The 14,163-nt window shown below is 57.7% G+C and overlaps 6 protein-coding genes across 6 annotated transcripts; 3 read left to right on the top strand and 3 right to left on the bottom strand.

Annotated features, from left to right (window-relative positions):
- Nucleotides 1-1,686: 1,686 nt before the first annotated feature.
- On the top strand, nucleotides 1,687-3,295 carry PUNSTDRAFT_62693 (HAD hydrolase; the record flags this gene model as incomplete). Its single annotated transcript, XM_007381545.1, has 9 exons — nucleotides 1,687-1,713; nucleotides 1,775-1,860; nucleotides 1,926-1,944; nucleotides 1,998-2,060; nucleotides 2,116-2,297; nucleotides 2,348-2,396; nucleotides 2,451-2,711; nucleotides 2,783-2,925; nucleotides 3,100-3,295. Coding segments are annotated over 9 exons (1,026 nt in total), but the record flags the coding sequence as incomplete, so codon positions are not given.
- A 315-nt stretch (nucleotides 3,296-3,610) lies between these two features.
- PUNSTDRAFT_132212 (uncharacterized protein) lies at nucleotides 3,611-4,094 on the bottom strand (the record flags this gene model as incomplete). The annotated part of the gene is made up of 3 exons (XM_007381546.1): nucleotides 3,611-3,754; nucleotides 3,807-3,886; nucleotides 3,947-4,094. The coding sequence occupies 3 exons, from the start codon at nucleotides 4,092-4,094 to the stop codon at nucleotides 3,611-3,613; spliced, it is 372 nt and encodes a 123-aa protein (XP_007381608.1).
- A 1,133-nt stretch (nucleotides 4,095-5,227) lies between these two features.
- Nucleotides 5,228-5,688, top strand: PUNSTDRAFT_132213 (uncharacterized protein; the record flags this gene model as incomplete). The annotated part of the gene is made up of 2 exons (XM_007381547.1): nucleotides 5,228-5,258; nucleotides 5,324-5,688. 2 exons carry the CDS (start codon nucleotides 5,228-5,230, stop codon nucleotides 5,686-5,688), a joined length of 396 nt encoding a protein of 131 aa, XP_007381609.1.
- A 376-nt stretch (nucleotides 5,689-6,064) lies between these two features.
- Nucleotides 6,065-9,284, bottom strand: PUNSTDRAFT_142232 (uncharacterized protein). The gene is made up of 9 exons (XM_007381548.1): nucleotides 9,188-9,284; nucleotides 8,228-9,090; nucleotides 8,051-8,177; nucleotides 7,842-7,995; nucleotides 7,182-7,789; nucleotides 6,880-7,119; nucleotides 6,782-6,816; nucleotides 6,663-6,725; nucleotides 6,065-6,604 (listed from the first exon to the last, which is right to left on the bottom strand). Exons 2-9 carry the CDS (start codon nucleotides 9,023-9,025, stop codon nucleotides 6,227-6,229), a joined length of 2,403 nt encoding a protein of 800 aa, XP_007381610.1. The 5' UTR covers nucleotides 9,026-9,090; nucleotides 9,188-9,284; the 3' UTR covers nucleotides 6,065-6,226.
- Nucleotides 9,285-9,919: 635 nt separating this feature from the next.
- PUNSTDRAFT_99490 (uncharacterized protein) lies at nucleotides 9,920-11,540 on the top strand (the record flags this gene model as incomplete). Its single annotated transcript, XM_007381549.1, has 4 exons — nucleotides 9,920-10,474; nucleotides 10,536-10,947; nucleotides 11,018-11,340; nucleotides 11,404-11,540. The coding sequence occupies exons 1-4, from the start codon at nucleotides 10,243-10,245 to the stop codon at nucleotides 11,538-11,540; spliced, it is 1,104 nt and encodes a 367-aa protein (XP_007381611.1). The 5' UTR covers nucleotides 9,920-10,242.
- A 253-nt stretch (nucleotides 11,541-11,793) lies between these two features.
- PUNSTDRAFT_125125 (uncharacterized protein) lies at nucleotides 11,794-13,818 on the bottom strand. The gene is made up of 9 exons (XM_007381550.1): nucleotides 13,200-13,818; nucleotides 12,970-13,142; nucleotides 12,861-12,915; nucleotides 12,762-12,806; nucleotides 12,491-12,712; nucleotides 12,253-12,428; nucleotides 12,167-12,186; nucleotides 11,975-12,113; nucleotides 11,794-11,919 (listed from the first exon to the last, which is right to left on the bottom strand). The coding sequence occupies exons 1-9, from the start codon at nucleotides 13,283-13,285 to the stop codon at nucleotides 11,909-11,911; spliced, it is 927 nt and encodes a 308-aa protein (XP_007381612.1). The 5' UTR covers nucleotides 13,286-13,818; the 3' UTR covers nucleotides 11,794-11,908.
- Between the last annotated feature and the right edge of the window lie 345 nt (nucleotides 13,819-14,163).

A 14,163-nucleotide genomic window follows, 5' to 3' on the forward strand; every position in this document is an offset into this window, starting at 1 on the left:
ATGACACCGCCTCCCCTTCCCGTCTTGCCTCGCCTCAAGTCCAGGAAGCTTAAAAAGAAAGTGTTCTCGAAAACAACGGCGAACGCAGATACGCAGTTTGTTCAAGGCAGCAACGGTCAAACCTCGAGCCACCGAATGTACCGTAACTATACTGAGTCGCGTTGCGACGCATGCTCACACATGATGTTTTCTGGCTTCTAGTCTGGCTTTGAAAGGCGACGCAATCTTGGAAATGGTGATCATAAGCATGATCATCGATCAGCTACCCAATATTGAAGTAGGCGTGGCCACGGTAAGGAATCATCACCATGAGTTTTACTCGGTTTTTGACATACATCGGGATGTCCGAAGCGCATCAGAGACACGGTAGTCAGCAACAACAGTCTGGCCGCTCTGTAAGCGCTCTCATCAAGCAGTCATCTGGAAACCATCTAACATCTCGAAGCGCCCTTGCATACAAACTACCCGATCGTCTAGGTGGCGCCACAGAAATCGGCGTTCACCGCCTTGGTGAGCGCACCCCAAGGTAGCTCCTACTGATACGTACTCATCGAAACGTCGACACCAAGCGGACATCATGGAGGTTAATGAATTTCTCCCTACACATGAAGCCCTTCTCACGTCTTCTTCTTAGGCCTATATTGCGGGTGTCGAGCGGCAAGAAGGAATGGCTGGTGTTATGAATTGGCTTGAACCCGTTTTAAAACCTATGATCCAGACTTGCCACGAGACTCTTACGAAGGCGGGTTGATTTTGGGGTCCGGGTCCGTTAATTCAAGCATTTTCGTCCACAATATATATGCGCATTGAAGACCATTACATGTACGAACATGCAACAATGTTGGTCACAGTATTCATCTTTGAGAAACGCAAGGAAGTTGGAGCTTGACACAATCATATTATTGAGTGAGGCTAAGGCCCCGATCGGGACACCGGGTTGAGGTGGGTTGGGTTGGGTTGGGTTGGGTTGCCCCCGCCAAAAAGTGTGGGAGTCGAGGTGGCGCAGATGCGGGAATCACGCCAGGCAAGGCCGAGGAACTCAGAGTCACGCCGTCAAGCAGCGGTCAAGTTACAATAGATATTCACGGATTAATGGACTGTATCCTCGTTCTCCTGCTCCCTCTCATGGCTCCTAAGGCTCAGTGGTCTATCATGTCTACCTGGGCACTGTTTAAATTGTATTTGTGGCGAAGGTTAATGTGACTAATGGTGACTAATGGTGACAAATACGTTACATGTAACACGGGTCACCCGGCCCGGGCCTCAACTCAACCCAACCCAACCCAACCCAACCCAACTCGGTGTCCCGATCGGGGCCTAATGGATGACTTTCAAGTTCGGACCGGGATTCCGGATAGGAATCTTCGCGCGATCAGGTGATGGCGTCGACCGATCCCGACGGCGACCGCGTTTGGGATGTACGCGAGCCTTGCATTCATCATGTCCAGCAAGCACCGTTGCCTCGCATCCATAACGGCGAGATGCATTCGAGCATCACCCATGCTACAGCAGAACTGGCATTGTCGCACTCCTACTACCCCTCGCAATGGACGCAGCTTCTCACTCAGTCCCTCTATCCATGAACGATATAATGTGCCTATGCGAGCTGCAACTGATAGCTGTGGAAATCCGCGAATCTGATGCTTCCTACGCCAGGCTCTCAGCCGTGGAACAACCAATTCAACACCACCCGTTGGGTTCATCTTCGACATAGTGGGTGCTTAGCAGAGGATAATTGACTTATGATTGACTCAGCGACCTTGATTGACTACAGGACGGCGTCCTATTAAGAGGCTCTGAAGTACTTCCGGAGGCTAAAGAAGTCTTTCGTATTCTCAATGGCGACAATCGCTTTAGTGTGTAAGTCTCCATAGTGTGTATACAATGCCCGAATCACCGCTTACAGCCCACACCGACGTATTCAGGAAGTTGCCCTACATCTTCGTCAGTGACACGGTTGCACTTGCCAGCAACTTGCTGAAGCGCAAACATACCAGCTTACCAATGGCGGCGGGGTCAGTGAAGCCGATCGCAGTCGGAAGCTAACGAAGCAGTTCGGGGTGGACGCAAGTCGTCATCCTCGTCCGCACGTTCCTCTCTGACCTCCTGATCTAGATTTCCCCCGACCAAATCGTTCAAGCCCACACAATCCTGACCTCTCCAGATCTCGTGGAGAGGTATGCAGATGCCCCCGTACTTGTTCTTGGTGGTATCAATGATGTATGCCGTAAAGTCGCAGAAGGCTATGGCTATAAACACGTATACACTCCCTTGGACATCAAGGCCGCTTTACCAGAGTATGTCTGGGATTGGAAGTATCTTTCTATATCCACTTATTCCTTCACAGTATCTGGCCATTCTACTCGCTCAGCCCCGAAGAACGTGCGTCGGTGAAGGTGAGTAACAAGCCCAAACAACCTCCACGTTCTAATCTCGCTGGGGATTCCCAGCACTTTGACCCCAGTACGCGCTTCGGGGCTGCATTTGTCTTCCACGATCCTCGAAACTGGGGAATGGACACTCAGATCCTTCTGGACATCGTCCTTGGGTCGGGGAGCATCACTGGGCCTATCACAAGACTTAGAGCCTCGGAACCTGAGAGATTCCCTGTCTACTTCTGCAATCCCGATCTCCTTTGGCGGTCAAGCTTCCCTCGGTCTCGCCTAGGACAAGGCGCATTCATCCACACGTTGCAGAACATCTATCACCAGGTCAGTTAGGGTGGCATAGGCGAAGCGTGTAGTGATGCTATCAAGAGGGTATACAGGTGGCCTGCAAGGAGTACGGCATCACCGAGCCTCATTACGAGGCGACGATCTTCGGAAAGCCAACAAGCGCGACATTCAAATTTGCGGCGCGCGTCATGGACAATCGCGTGCAGAGCCTGGTAGGACTTCAAGTTCAGAAGGACGAGCAACCGACGCTGTGAGAGTTGCCCTGTCTCTTAGTCACGATGTGTCCTGACAGTTGTCATTCAGGTACATGATTGGAGGTGATTTCAATTCCCTGCTGCGGTTTTTGAGACCCGCTGAGTTAATTCACTGCGCTCTCTAGATAACCCCGAATCAGGTCAGCCGTCTCGCGTCCATCCTGCTTGAGTTCGGTTGTTTACGTCGGACTTGCAGATATTTGTGGTGCCAATGCGGCTTCCATCCGGTCGATCCTCGTGCACACCGGTGTGTATGACCCCGCCAATGGGCCGCCTCGTCATACCCCTTGGCGCCAAGCTCCTCATGTCCTGGAAGCGGTGACAATCGCAATCGACGAGGAGTATCGCCGTCTTGGTTCCTCTTGATTGACTGTAACTCGGTTCACGATGACGCCGGTCCGTGCGTTCGTTAAGATAGACATATTCCAACCAGTTATTTCAATTGTAAGACCATGCGGTGCGAGCAGGTCATATGGCCATCGCATCCAGATCACCGCAAGTCGAAGCACAGTACAATCAATCGTACAAGACCACAAACCCCGCAACCCAGCCTCACCGTCTAGCATCGATACTTTCCGAGCCAGTCAACTAGAGAATGTATTTGTAGCAGCCCAAGTCGATTTGTCCTCCCTGCATGTCAGCATTAGTTCAAAGTTCGACGCCGGATGTGAAGAGAGGAGATCATACGTAAGAGTAGTCGAGGCAGCACAGAACCTCGAACTTGCACGTCGGCAAGTAAGCAACGCAATTGAGGCCGCACGGCTCGACGAGCCCGACGGTGATACCGAGCAGGCCTAGGATGAGCTGCGCCACGGGATCCGACGTCTATATGAGATTGAGCATTGAAGTTTCCGAGTGCGAAACCATGCGCACGAACATCGGTATATGTTTCGCAGCATTGCAGAGGCCCGAGCTCACAAAGGTAGGGTAGACCGGAAGGGCTAGATCGCTTGGCAGCTAAGATGGTGCATTGCTGTGAGATACACAATAGAGATGAGAAGTCCTATGAATGCTTACGAGTGACGGCCGAGGCCTCGAACGGACGGCGAGGGGAGAGAGGCGGCAGCCCGCGCTTCAAGCGCTCTGCGTTCGGGCCTATCGCCGTCGCGCTGGTCACGGCGACAAAGCCGACGAAGATGAACGAGATGAACAACAGCAACCGCATCTCGACGATGGAGTGATCTCGATTTCGTGAAGAACTGCCGCCTTCTGGAGGAGGACGGGGCGACGACCTGATCTCTTATACTCGCTCTGGCATTGTCAACCGCCGATGACGCGCTCGTCGCTGTGCCTTGAATGCTACCAGCATCTGACCAGAGCGAGAGTAGAGGGCAGTTGTGCGGCCCAGGAGGAGGCCGCGATCCTTCGATTTCTCCGGCAAGCAATGCTGAGCGGCACGAATCAGCGACGAGACGTCGCATCTCGTGTTAGGCCAGGCACCCCATAGCTTGAGAAATCAAGATAACCATTCTCATGGCAAGTGTTGGCGCACAGCGCGCGCTTGAGCCGACATTCTGGGCCCCTTGCGATCCCAGAGCGTGCAGTGGAGCTCGTTTACCGACGTTATGTGCTTCGTGACGAGTGAGTACGAGTTGCGTGGTAACCGATCCCGGACAAGCACATTTTTTTCGTCTCGACGAAGATGAGAAGCTGCAGATTGTGGAGCAGCGATGTTTTCGTTCCATGCGACCGAGGGAGGTTACGCGGTGCTCTGTGCCATATCGACTTTTAGGCTGGCCCTGCTTCCAATTAATACACACCTCCTGCGGCACAGGGGCGGAACGAAGACGGGGTGCTGTCTTCGATCCGATGAGCCCGAGTCGCCCTGCAACGTTAACGTACGCCGTGGCCGTTGGGGATCATATTCTTGGGCTGGGAGTGCGAGATGATCGTAAGAGCCATGTCCAAGACTCGCAGATCAACGCGCATGAAGCGAATTCGCATAGCTGGACAGGACATGATCTTTACTGACGACTCAGTGCGACAGCAAGAAACAAGCTCGACGTCCCCTTGCTAGGGATGATGGCGGTGTCCCACCAGGCAGCGTCTGGTGCGACGAAAGGGTCCCAGCCTCAAGAGCGCGGAGAAATATCGTGTCGGAGGTGAAGGTAAAGCGGGCTGATCCCAGCAGCGGCCGCACAATGTCATGCCTCATGACCTGTGAACCAGTAGATCAATTCGAGGTTGGCACTGATGCAGCATGATGAACACAAGTCTAAGACGGTCAGCATCGATATCGTTCGCTGCATGCATCGGTGGTGGTACGTAGCATTGACGGAGATCTTTCTCTCTTTAACCATGCTACAAGTCTCGTCTATGTCTACAACAAGTACGGATACAGTGGATGAAATGCTCGATACAATTTGCTTTCTTGTTTGCGTTCCGGTGCTTCAGAATCACATCGGGCTCGAGGCGGTCAAGACGCCTGCCTCCTCCCCGAGCTCAGACTCTTCACGCCGACGATCTTTCCCTCCGCTTTCACCCCGAACGCCGACGCGAACTTCTCGCTCGCCTTCCTCCTGCACGCGCTCTCGCTCGCCATCGGCGATGTAGGCGGCGACGTGGGCGGCGACGACGCCTGGCGTGCGGGGCAGCGCTCGAGCGGCGCGCCGCCGGTGTACCCTCTAGCGGAGCTCGGCGACATGGACAGCATCGTTCCTAACCCCTTGAGCGTCAACCATACGATCATCGTCAAAGAGCGCCCGGGATACCGACCTTGCTCTACGGAGAGCCTCTTCTCTCGTGTTATGGTACAGTGATCTTTAGTTTTAGGGAGGGGCTGCTTTTCGACGGCCTTGACGGTTCGCCCTTTTATCACCCCTCGCCTCCTTATGTCAACGCGGATCCTCCGAGCTGTCTCGAACACGACGATGAAACACAGCTCGCCGGTCCCCCGTCCGCTCACGTCAACATCCTGCCATACGCCCTTCTCATGGGGTGCGAACACCTTCACGCCCAATGGCACGAGCCAACGGGGATCAGCCTGCACCAGCTGGTCATTTCTTGAGTCTCCGGTCTTCCGTATATGAAGCACACAAGAACCTCTCGGCATGGGTAAGGGAACGCGAAAAGGCGTGGCTCGGGCGGACGGAGGTACACACCGATAGCACGCGACCAGGTCATGCCGGCGGGACAGAGTACATGCGTTACGTGTTGTGCGGTCACTACTGAATACAATCTGATGCTCTGGGGAGATAATCTACTCTGAGGGTACGGAAAGAATACAGCACTACAAGGGGGGTATGAAACGAAACATATGCGTGTATGACGGACGTGCCTCTACTTCGCGGCAAAGAATCACAGCGGCAACACCCCGTCCGTGCGACTGGCATGGTCGCTGCCGCTGCCGCTGCCATGACGGAGGGAGAGCGAAGATTGATGGTGCTCGCTCTTGCGCCGCCGCGTCTCGGCCTTCTCCGCGCGATGCAGACGCTCGCGCTCCTCTTCCTCCTCCTCCTCGCGCTTACGCTGACGGCGCCTGACGGCCTCCTCCGTGACCGCGCGCCGGAGGCGCTCCTCGACGACCTCCGTCTTGCGCGTCCGGCGGTTGCCGACGGCGATGACGAGCCCGGCCGAGATGTTGCACGAGATGGAACAGGAGAGGATGATGGACGTCAGGATCTTCTTGTATTGGTGGTGGTAGGAGATGGACCAGGTGGTGCTGCCGAGGGCCATCTGGAGCGCACGCGTGTGAGCGACTGGCGTGATGAAGGGTGATCAGGGAGGAACGCACCTGGAAGATGGAATGAAAGTCGAGCAGGCAGACGATGACGATGAGCAGATCTAGCGGAAACGCCTGGTGACGTCGTCAGCCCAGGAGTACGAAAGGAAACGACCGTGGCTTTCGCCCACCTTATGCGTCGCAGTCTCGTGGGGCTTGTAAAACGCTAAACCATCGCATCATGAACATCGAACGAAAGGCAAAAAACTTGACAAGAAAAAACACGCACTGTGGCTCTTGGCAAACTTCATCTGGTGGTACATGAGCGTCGCCTGCTCCTCGACGGTCAGCACCGGCGGACGGATCTTGGCGTCCTCCTTCGACGGCTGGTGGGCCGGGTCCGGCAGGTCGTTCTCGTCCGGGAGCGGGGGCAGACCGAGCTCGCGGTACATCTTGAGCGTCTTGCGGTGATACTTGGCGATAAAGTACATGTGGTACGTGTCCACCGTGCGGAACGGCGCGAGGCCGACTGTGTGTCGCGCACAACGTGAGCGGTAGTACGACTGACGTCAGAAAAGACCGGCAACGCACTTCCGACGACGCAGAAGAGCGCCGTCAAGATCTGGTCGCAGATCTCCACAAAGTACGCCTGACGCGAGCCGGCGTTGAGCCAGCCGATCAGGAACAGCACCCACGCCGCTCCCCAGAACGTGAGGAGGGACGCGTATATCGTCACGAACGCTCCCAGCGGCGTGCGGACATACTGCTTGAAGCCGCGCCACGTCCGCCGCGCCTTCCACTTGCGCGAATGCAGCAAATGCCGGACGTAGTCGTCGAGCTCGGCGCGCTCCTCGGGCGTCCAGTGGTCCCAGTCGACGAGGCCGTCGGGGAGGACGAGCCACTCGCCGCGGGCTTGGATATCGTCCCCCTCCGAGACACCGTACCTGTTTCGCTCGGCCTGCTCCGGGTCGGTGTGCTTGACGTACTCGGCGAGGGTCTCGGAGCGCGAGCGCGGCTCGCCGTCAGAGCTGGACGAAGGCTGCGGCTGCTCGGCGGCGGGCGCCGGGGGTTTTTCGGAGGTTTGTGGCTGCTGTTGCTCCTCTTTTTCGCGCGTGATGGTCGCTTTGGTGCGCCGCCACCACGACGAGCGTTCGCCGTCCTGGCCTTCGGCGGCGATCGCGCCCATCGCTTGCGCTCGTCTGATGAAAACCGTCAACGTGATGTAGACGAAGACGGGCAAACGAAACTTACCGCGCATCGCCCTCTTCGAGGGCGGCGAGCTCGGTGCGGCTCGGCGGGCGCGCGAGGCGGACGTATCCGGCACGGTTGACGTACCGGCCCAAGTTGGGGACGAAGAGCGAGTTTTGAACGTCGGAGAGGGTGGAGAGGGTGGACACTTCCGGGTCTGGTAGAGGACGTCAGAGATGGGATAAACGAAGACGGTCATCATCGTCGCGCACCGATCACGTCGAGGAGGTCGACGACGGCCTGGTCGTAGCGGGCCCGCTCCTCGGCTGCGCGGTGCTGCTCCATCTGTTCCAGGCTCGGCGGCGCTGTCTGCTCGGCGGAGGCGGTGCCCAGACCGAGCTACGATAGAGTGTGAGTACATCGAACGTAAGAGGTCGACCCGTACACACCTTGGCGGCGAAGGTGCTGCTCCTGTCGCGGACGGCGTTCGATATCGCCCTCGCGCGGCCCACGACGCCCTTGACCGACTCGGACTGCTCCTCCTCGGCCTCCGCTCCGGGTACGGTCAGACGTCGGCCCGAGTCGGGGGTGGCGGTCACGTCCGGATCGGGGTCCCTCGACGACGTGCGCGAGAACGGATTGAGGGAGTGCATGATGCCCTTGGTCGTGGTCCACCCGCCGCGATGGCCTTGGACGGGCACCGAGTGCACCGACGCGCGGTCTGTGGGCTGTTTGCGCCGGGGCGGGATGTCCTGATCGTCCACGGGGACCCAGCTGTCGCGAGCGGCCACGCCTTCGCCCACACGGCCGAGTGCACCGGGGGTGGCGCACATCTGCTTGCGGAGGTCGGCGGCGCTGACGCTGCTTGAGCGCGGGCGAGTGCGTTTGGGCGGGCCGGAGAAGAGCAAGTAGCTGGTGCCGCTCTCCCTGCCGAGGCTTCCGGAGGGGGCGTAGCTGAGGCGGACGGAGGACGGGTTGTTGTGTGTGTAGGTCGGGCGAACGGGGCGCTGGTAGGCGTAGTCGTACCCGCGCGGAGGGAGCGGCGCGGCCGACATGGGAGCGGCGGCGGCGGGCGGAGGGGGCTCGATGACGGGCTGCGGGGCGGGGCCCGGGGGCGGGACGGCGGCGGGTAGGGTCGTCTGCTGGGCCTGGGGCGGGGTGACGGTGATGGAGGGCGGGGCCGGGTCGTCTCCGGGCTCTTGGTCAGCGGAGGAGCTGAAGGGGTTGAGCTTGCGTAGGCTGGGCATGTCGGTGATCGTGGATGCAGGGCGTAAGGAAAGGAGCGGGTGAGTAGACTAGAGGGCACTGTAGACTAATCGTCGCAGGTCGTAAGGTAGTGGCAGGTGGGAGGGGACGAGTGGATGTTCATGTAAGTGCGGGCGTATAATTAGAGCTGGGAGCGGACGTGCCTTGGGTGTGGAATGACGTCGGTGCTTTCTCTGCCTGGTGCCGTGGCCGGTGGCGGGTGCGCGCGCGGGCAGGCGTGGTCGTCGTCGTCGCACAGTCGCTGGGGGTCGTCCGGGTCGGCGTCGACGTCGGGAGAGGTCGAGCGAGGGACACCGGGGGATCGCATGACGATACGAAATATGCCCGCGAGGTCCCTGCCGTGGGAAAAGTCCTCTGCCGACGCGGGCCGCCCAGGTCGAGCATGCAAGTGCCATTCGCGCACAGATCGCTCCTCAGACTACGGAATCGCTCCCGCCACCGTCGCGCTCGGAAATGGCCTGATGTCATCTCGCTCTCGTGTAACGGAGCCCGGTCAGCGCACTCCAATGCCGTTGTCTGCTCTCATGCAGTGTGCAGCAGCAGACCCAGTCGGGCGCGGAGCTTACTGCTGCGCGACTCGAGCACGGTCCCTGCACGGGGCTGCCCCGCGTTTCCCCCCCTCGCGTCGGCTCATCTACCTCTGCGTTGTGCATTGTGATGTAGCCCGAAGATCCTTCAGTACGCCTTGTTTTCAGTTTGTTCATCTCTGTCGATCAACCTCTACACTGGCTCCGCTCAGCGCCGCCCTGAAGGGTCACCGGTTACGAGCGAAAAATGCGACGAAACGAAACTTCAACAAGTAAACGAAACGAAACCGCCCGCCCAGAAGGACGCTCAGGGATCGGGCAACCACTCGAACGTGTACCGCGCTCCCCCTAACCACCACCATTCACCAGCTTCAGTGGCTGCCTGCCTTGTTCTGGACGCGCGGGGGCGGCCTGCGTTCATCGGTACATTCGAGAAACCTCTCCGCAACCCATCGCGTCCTTTCGCAGATCTCTGCGCGCCCAGTACTCTGTCCCGAATGCCGCCCTGTGCCGTCGCCTTTTCCGGAGCATACATGGGACTCTTCCAGACGCCACCTCCGCCTCGACGCATCAACTCGCGCGCATAGAAGACCTCAACCTGACGTCATGGACGCCCCACTAAACGCCCATACTCCCCGCGCGAGTGCCAGCCGTGCTCATCATCCTCCGCCATGAACCACCCGGACGAAAAGCTGCCGCTACACTACTCAAGCCCGATCGAATCGTCGCGACCGGAGGACGGGCCCGCTGTGCGCGACGTCTCGCTGGCCTGCCGCTGTCTGGCAGCGGGCCTTGTCAGCTACGCGCTTTACGTCGCCTACGCCTCCTCGCGTGCCTCCCAGTCGGAGCTTCCGACCCACTTTGCGCTGCCTTCCGGCTCCCAGATCCCCGCCGTCGCCCTAGGTAGGCGCCGCCATCACCCTCTTCTGATCTCAAACGCTGACATCGCCCGCACCCCGCGCAGGCGTTTGGCGTGCAAAACCCGACGAGGTCATCTCCCCCGTTCAAACAGCTCTTGCCGCCGCTTACCGCCACATCGACGACGCCTGGGCCTATCACAACGAAGCCGCCGTCGGGCGCGCCGTCAACGCCTCCTTCGTCGACCGCTCCCAGATCTGGATCACCACCAAACTCTGGAACGAGTTTCACCACCCGGACGACGTCGAGGCCGCGCTCGACCGCTCGCTCAGCAAGCTTGGCACGGACTACGTCGACCTCTATCTCATGCACTGGCCCGTCGCGTTCAAGAAGGGCGAAACGCACGACGACGGGTCGCCTGTCATCGACGAAGCGCTCACCGCGGATCCGTACCCGACGTGGCAAAAGCTCGAAGAGATGGTCGAAAAGGGGAAAGCGCGCAACATCGGCGTTAGCAAGTAAGGTCCTCACGTCCCGTGCCAACGCATGCTCGATATTCATATGAATCCTGTCCCCCCCACTAACCAGCTTCAACATCCGCCGCATGCAAAATCTCACCGCTAACCCGCTCAAGATACGCCCGGCCGTGAACCAGGTCGAGCTCAACCTCTTCAATCCCCAGCCAGACCTTCTCGCTTGGGCACGCGCGAACCACCTCCTTCTCGAGGCCTACTCTCCCCTCGGCTCCCAAGACCGCGTGCGCGATTCGCTCTCCCACCCGGCCGTGCGAGACGTCGCGCAGGGGCTGGGCATCACACCGGCGCAGGTCGTGCTCTCGTGGCACGTCCAGCGCGGCACCGTCGTTCTCCCCAAGTCGGTCACCCCCGCTCGCGTCGTCGAAAACCTGCAAGGTGCGATCGGATCCATCGTCGTCGGGTTGTGGATGCGTTTGTTGATCCTCGTGCGACGGCCAGTGACGAGGTTACCTCCTTGGGCGTTCGAGAAGATCGAGAGCGCGGCGAACGCCCACCAGCCGGAGCGTACCAACAACCCGAGCAAGGACTGGGGCCTCGGATACGACCTCTTCGATGATGATCCCTACGACGATTAAGGGCGGATCGTATACTCTACATTGGCTCCGGCATAAAAAATACAGCAGCCTGGTATCACCGCCTTCTATAATGACTGTGCAGTAGAAAAAAAAAGAGATCTAAGGGTGAGGAGGCATCTAGGAAGATTATGATGATGTACGCGATTATCAAGTTGTGCGATGTATGTCTACGATGTGATATCCATCCGATACTAGAATGATCAGCGGCGGTTAACCTGGGTACGAATGCAGAGCAAGGTGTCTATAGGGGTTTCGTTCGACAGAACAACGGGAATGGGATGCTGGGCGCTATAGACAAATATCCCCGTCAGTTTGCGCATGTTCCGAATGGGTAGTATTCATCAGCCTGGCAGGCTTCCCGTCGATAGTCACGGCTGGACTGCGGACCGTTCGTCAGCCTCATAACACCACATCACGGGAGGGAATCGACGTACGCGAAGCGGCCATGTCTCTGAGCTGCACGACGCTCGTCGAGGTCGCTTGCAGACGCGTAAGCTCCTGTTCGTTCTGCGCTACGTCAAGAAGACGATCTTGTTCTGACAACCGCAGTACCTGAGACATTTCTGTTGCAAACTACGACGCATCATCAGCCAAACTGTCTATCGCGCTCATAGACCTGAGCTCACCTGAGCGTACGAAGCGAATTCTGCGGCAAGAACGAGCATAACGAGTCAGTTATGATCATATGGTGTCATCATCCGGCACCACGCACCTGCCAGTCGGCCGCTCTTGTACTCTATCCATGCCAAGAGTATCAGCGCGTTCACCAGCTCGACAGAGGGCTCTGAGGTCTCAAGCCTTCTCATGAGAATCATATTCGCATTGTACGCGTACGTCTCCGCGATAACGTACAGGTCCTGGCCAGAGAACGCAGGTACGGCGTTGAATCTGAGTAGGTAAGTATCGTCTACTGAACTGCTCGAGACGCAAAGGAAACGACATCGGCGTACGGTATAGCCAATGCGGCAATGCAGTTCGCGATCAGGTCCGAAAGCGTCCCAGCCCCATACTGTTGTACCACATTCTCGTAGCCCAGGAAAGAGTAATCGGTGCCCATGTGTACAAAGAAGGAGTCTATCAAAGCGGGCATTACGGATGGATGAGGGCGCGGATGATCTTGCCCGCGCAAATCGGGGTCGAAAAGCAGGACGCAGCCAGGAGGACGTTGGGTGCTATGTAGTCTGTCAGCGGGTTCATCCAACATGGTATAAATGCACATACCTAGGCTGAGTATCGGCGAGCGCGGGATCAAGGGCCTGCGAGCTGCTGATAATTCTCTGAGTAAAGCCCTAGTAGAGACGGCGTCAGCAAAGACCATACCTGACTAGCTCTTGTTCTGCGGAGGGTGTGCTCGACCTTGGTGGGGATCCTGCATCTGATGTTCGAACCGCTATGAGAGCCTTTCGAAGGGGGCGACCCACTTGCGCACCACGAGGACTGGAGCGTCTAGATCCGCTCGGTCGCGAAGGACACCTGAGGCTACGCATGCGTTCGACGTAGTACCTCTCCCTGTCCGTGAACGTGCACGGTGTGTTGGACGCGGTACAAGAGGTACACGGCGCGTCCGCCACGGGTTGAACACATCTACTTTTCTTGCGACGGCTAATCGGAATACGCGGTCAGCGTCGGGGCCAAGCCTACCCGGGACGGAGCACGCACCAGTTGTCACAAGCGAGAACTAGACGCGGACGTTTTTGTCGGCGGTCGTCTCTGTCGGGATCTTCGTAGACAAAGCCAGTAGCCATACGCACTAGATGCTATCGAACTGACCCGACGCCGAGAGACGCGGCCTGGCCTATATACCTCCATGAAGTTGGATCACGTCCTGGTACACCGTGACTCTCATTCATCGGTTTGCTGGTTTGTCATCGGTACTTTGCAAGGTAGACATCCTCCGACTCAGGTTGCGTTCGGAAGGACCGGCTTGGTCACTGTGTCCCGAAAAGGCAGTCGCTTTCTGGAGCTTCTTACTCAACGGATGATGAGTACCGGTGGTCCTTAACGTTGTTGCATAGCTTGCAATGCAGTCATCACCACGACATGTACGCATCACCGATGGTGCTGCATATGCGTCGTTTGAGTCTCGAAGCTTGACTTTTTGTTCGTGTCGAGGTCGTCAAACCAGGCGACGCGTCAGCGGTCGTAGAGGACTGTTGAAACGAGCGGATGGCGTATGTACGTCGGGTAAAACTACGCCGATGAATAGCGAAACGGCATAGCCTGGCGCAGATGCTAAGTTGCGCCGTCAACGAGCGAAAGATAGTGCTGCCGACAGGACCTGGTTAACGCGCGCGGAGGTTCGGTCGGCGCAACCGCGCCTAGCGCTGATTGGCTCGTTTCACGTGGTCCACTCATCATGCACGTCATCCGTGTAGCATTGAATGAGTTCGATGTTTCTCTCATAAGCACCGTATGGCTGTAGGCCTTCGATGACAAACTAATTCCGTGTTCTAGAGCGTGAAAGTAGGATATATATTTACATGACAATGACGGTTTACTACAGGGCTCCAGCGCTCTATATACACCAAGATGAGATATCTCCATCGCGTCCCAATCTAAAGATATCGCGAAACGGCGACCTGAATACGGATACGACGCCGATACAAAGATTATCCAGATCCAG

The sequence above is a fragment of the Punctularia strigosozonata genome (genome assembly GCF_000264995.1).
Source record: "Punctularia strigosozonata HHB-11173 SS5 unplaced genomic scaffold PUNSTscaffold_3, whole genome shotgun sequence".
NCBI classification, from domain to species: Eukaryota; Fungi; Basidiomycota; class Agaricomycetes; order Corticiales; family Punctulariaceae; genus Punctularia; species Punctularia strigosozonata.

Excerpts from the sequence above, each read along its gene's own strand:
- PUNSTDRAFT_142232 (XM_007381548.1), bottom strand. The coding sequence starts at position 9,025 with ATGCCCAGCCTACGCAAGCTCAACCCCTTCAGCTCCTCCGCTGACCAA. Across the intron at positions 7,120-7,181 it reads GCTCTTCTGCGTCGTCGGAA|TCGGCCTCGCGCCGTTCCGC; the intron begins GTGCGTTGCCGG and ends CGCGACACACAG. Across the intron at positions 6,817-6,879 it reads GAAGTTTGCCAAGAGCCACA|CGTTTTACAAGCCCCACGAG; the intron begins GTGCGTGTTTTT and ends GCGATGGTTTAG.
- PUNSTDRAFT_125125 (XM_007381550.1), bottom strand. The coding sequence starts at position 13,285 with ATGGCTACTGGCTTTGTCTACGAAGATCCCGACAGAGACGACCGCCGA. Across the intron at positions 12,807-12,860 it reads GCAGAACAAGAGCTAGTCAG|CAGCTCGCAGGCCCTTGATC; the intron begins GTATGGTCTTTG and ends GAGAATTATCAG. Across the intron at positions 12,187-12,252 it reads CAAGAGCGGCCGACTGGCAG|AATTCGCTTCGTACGCTCAG; the intron begins GTGCGTGGTGCC and ends TTCTTGCCGCAG.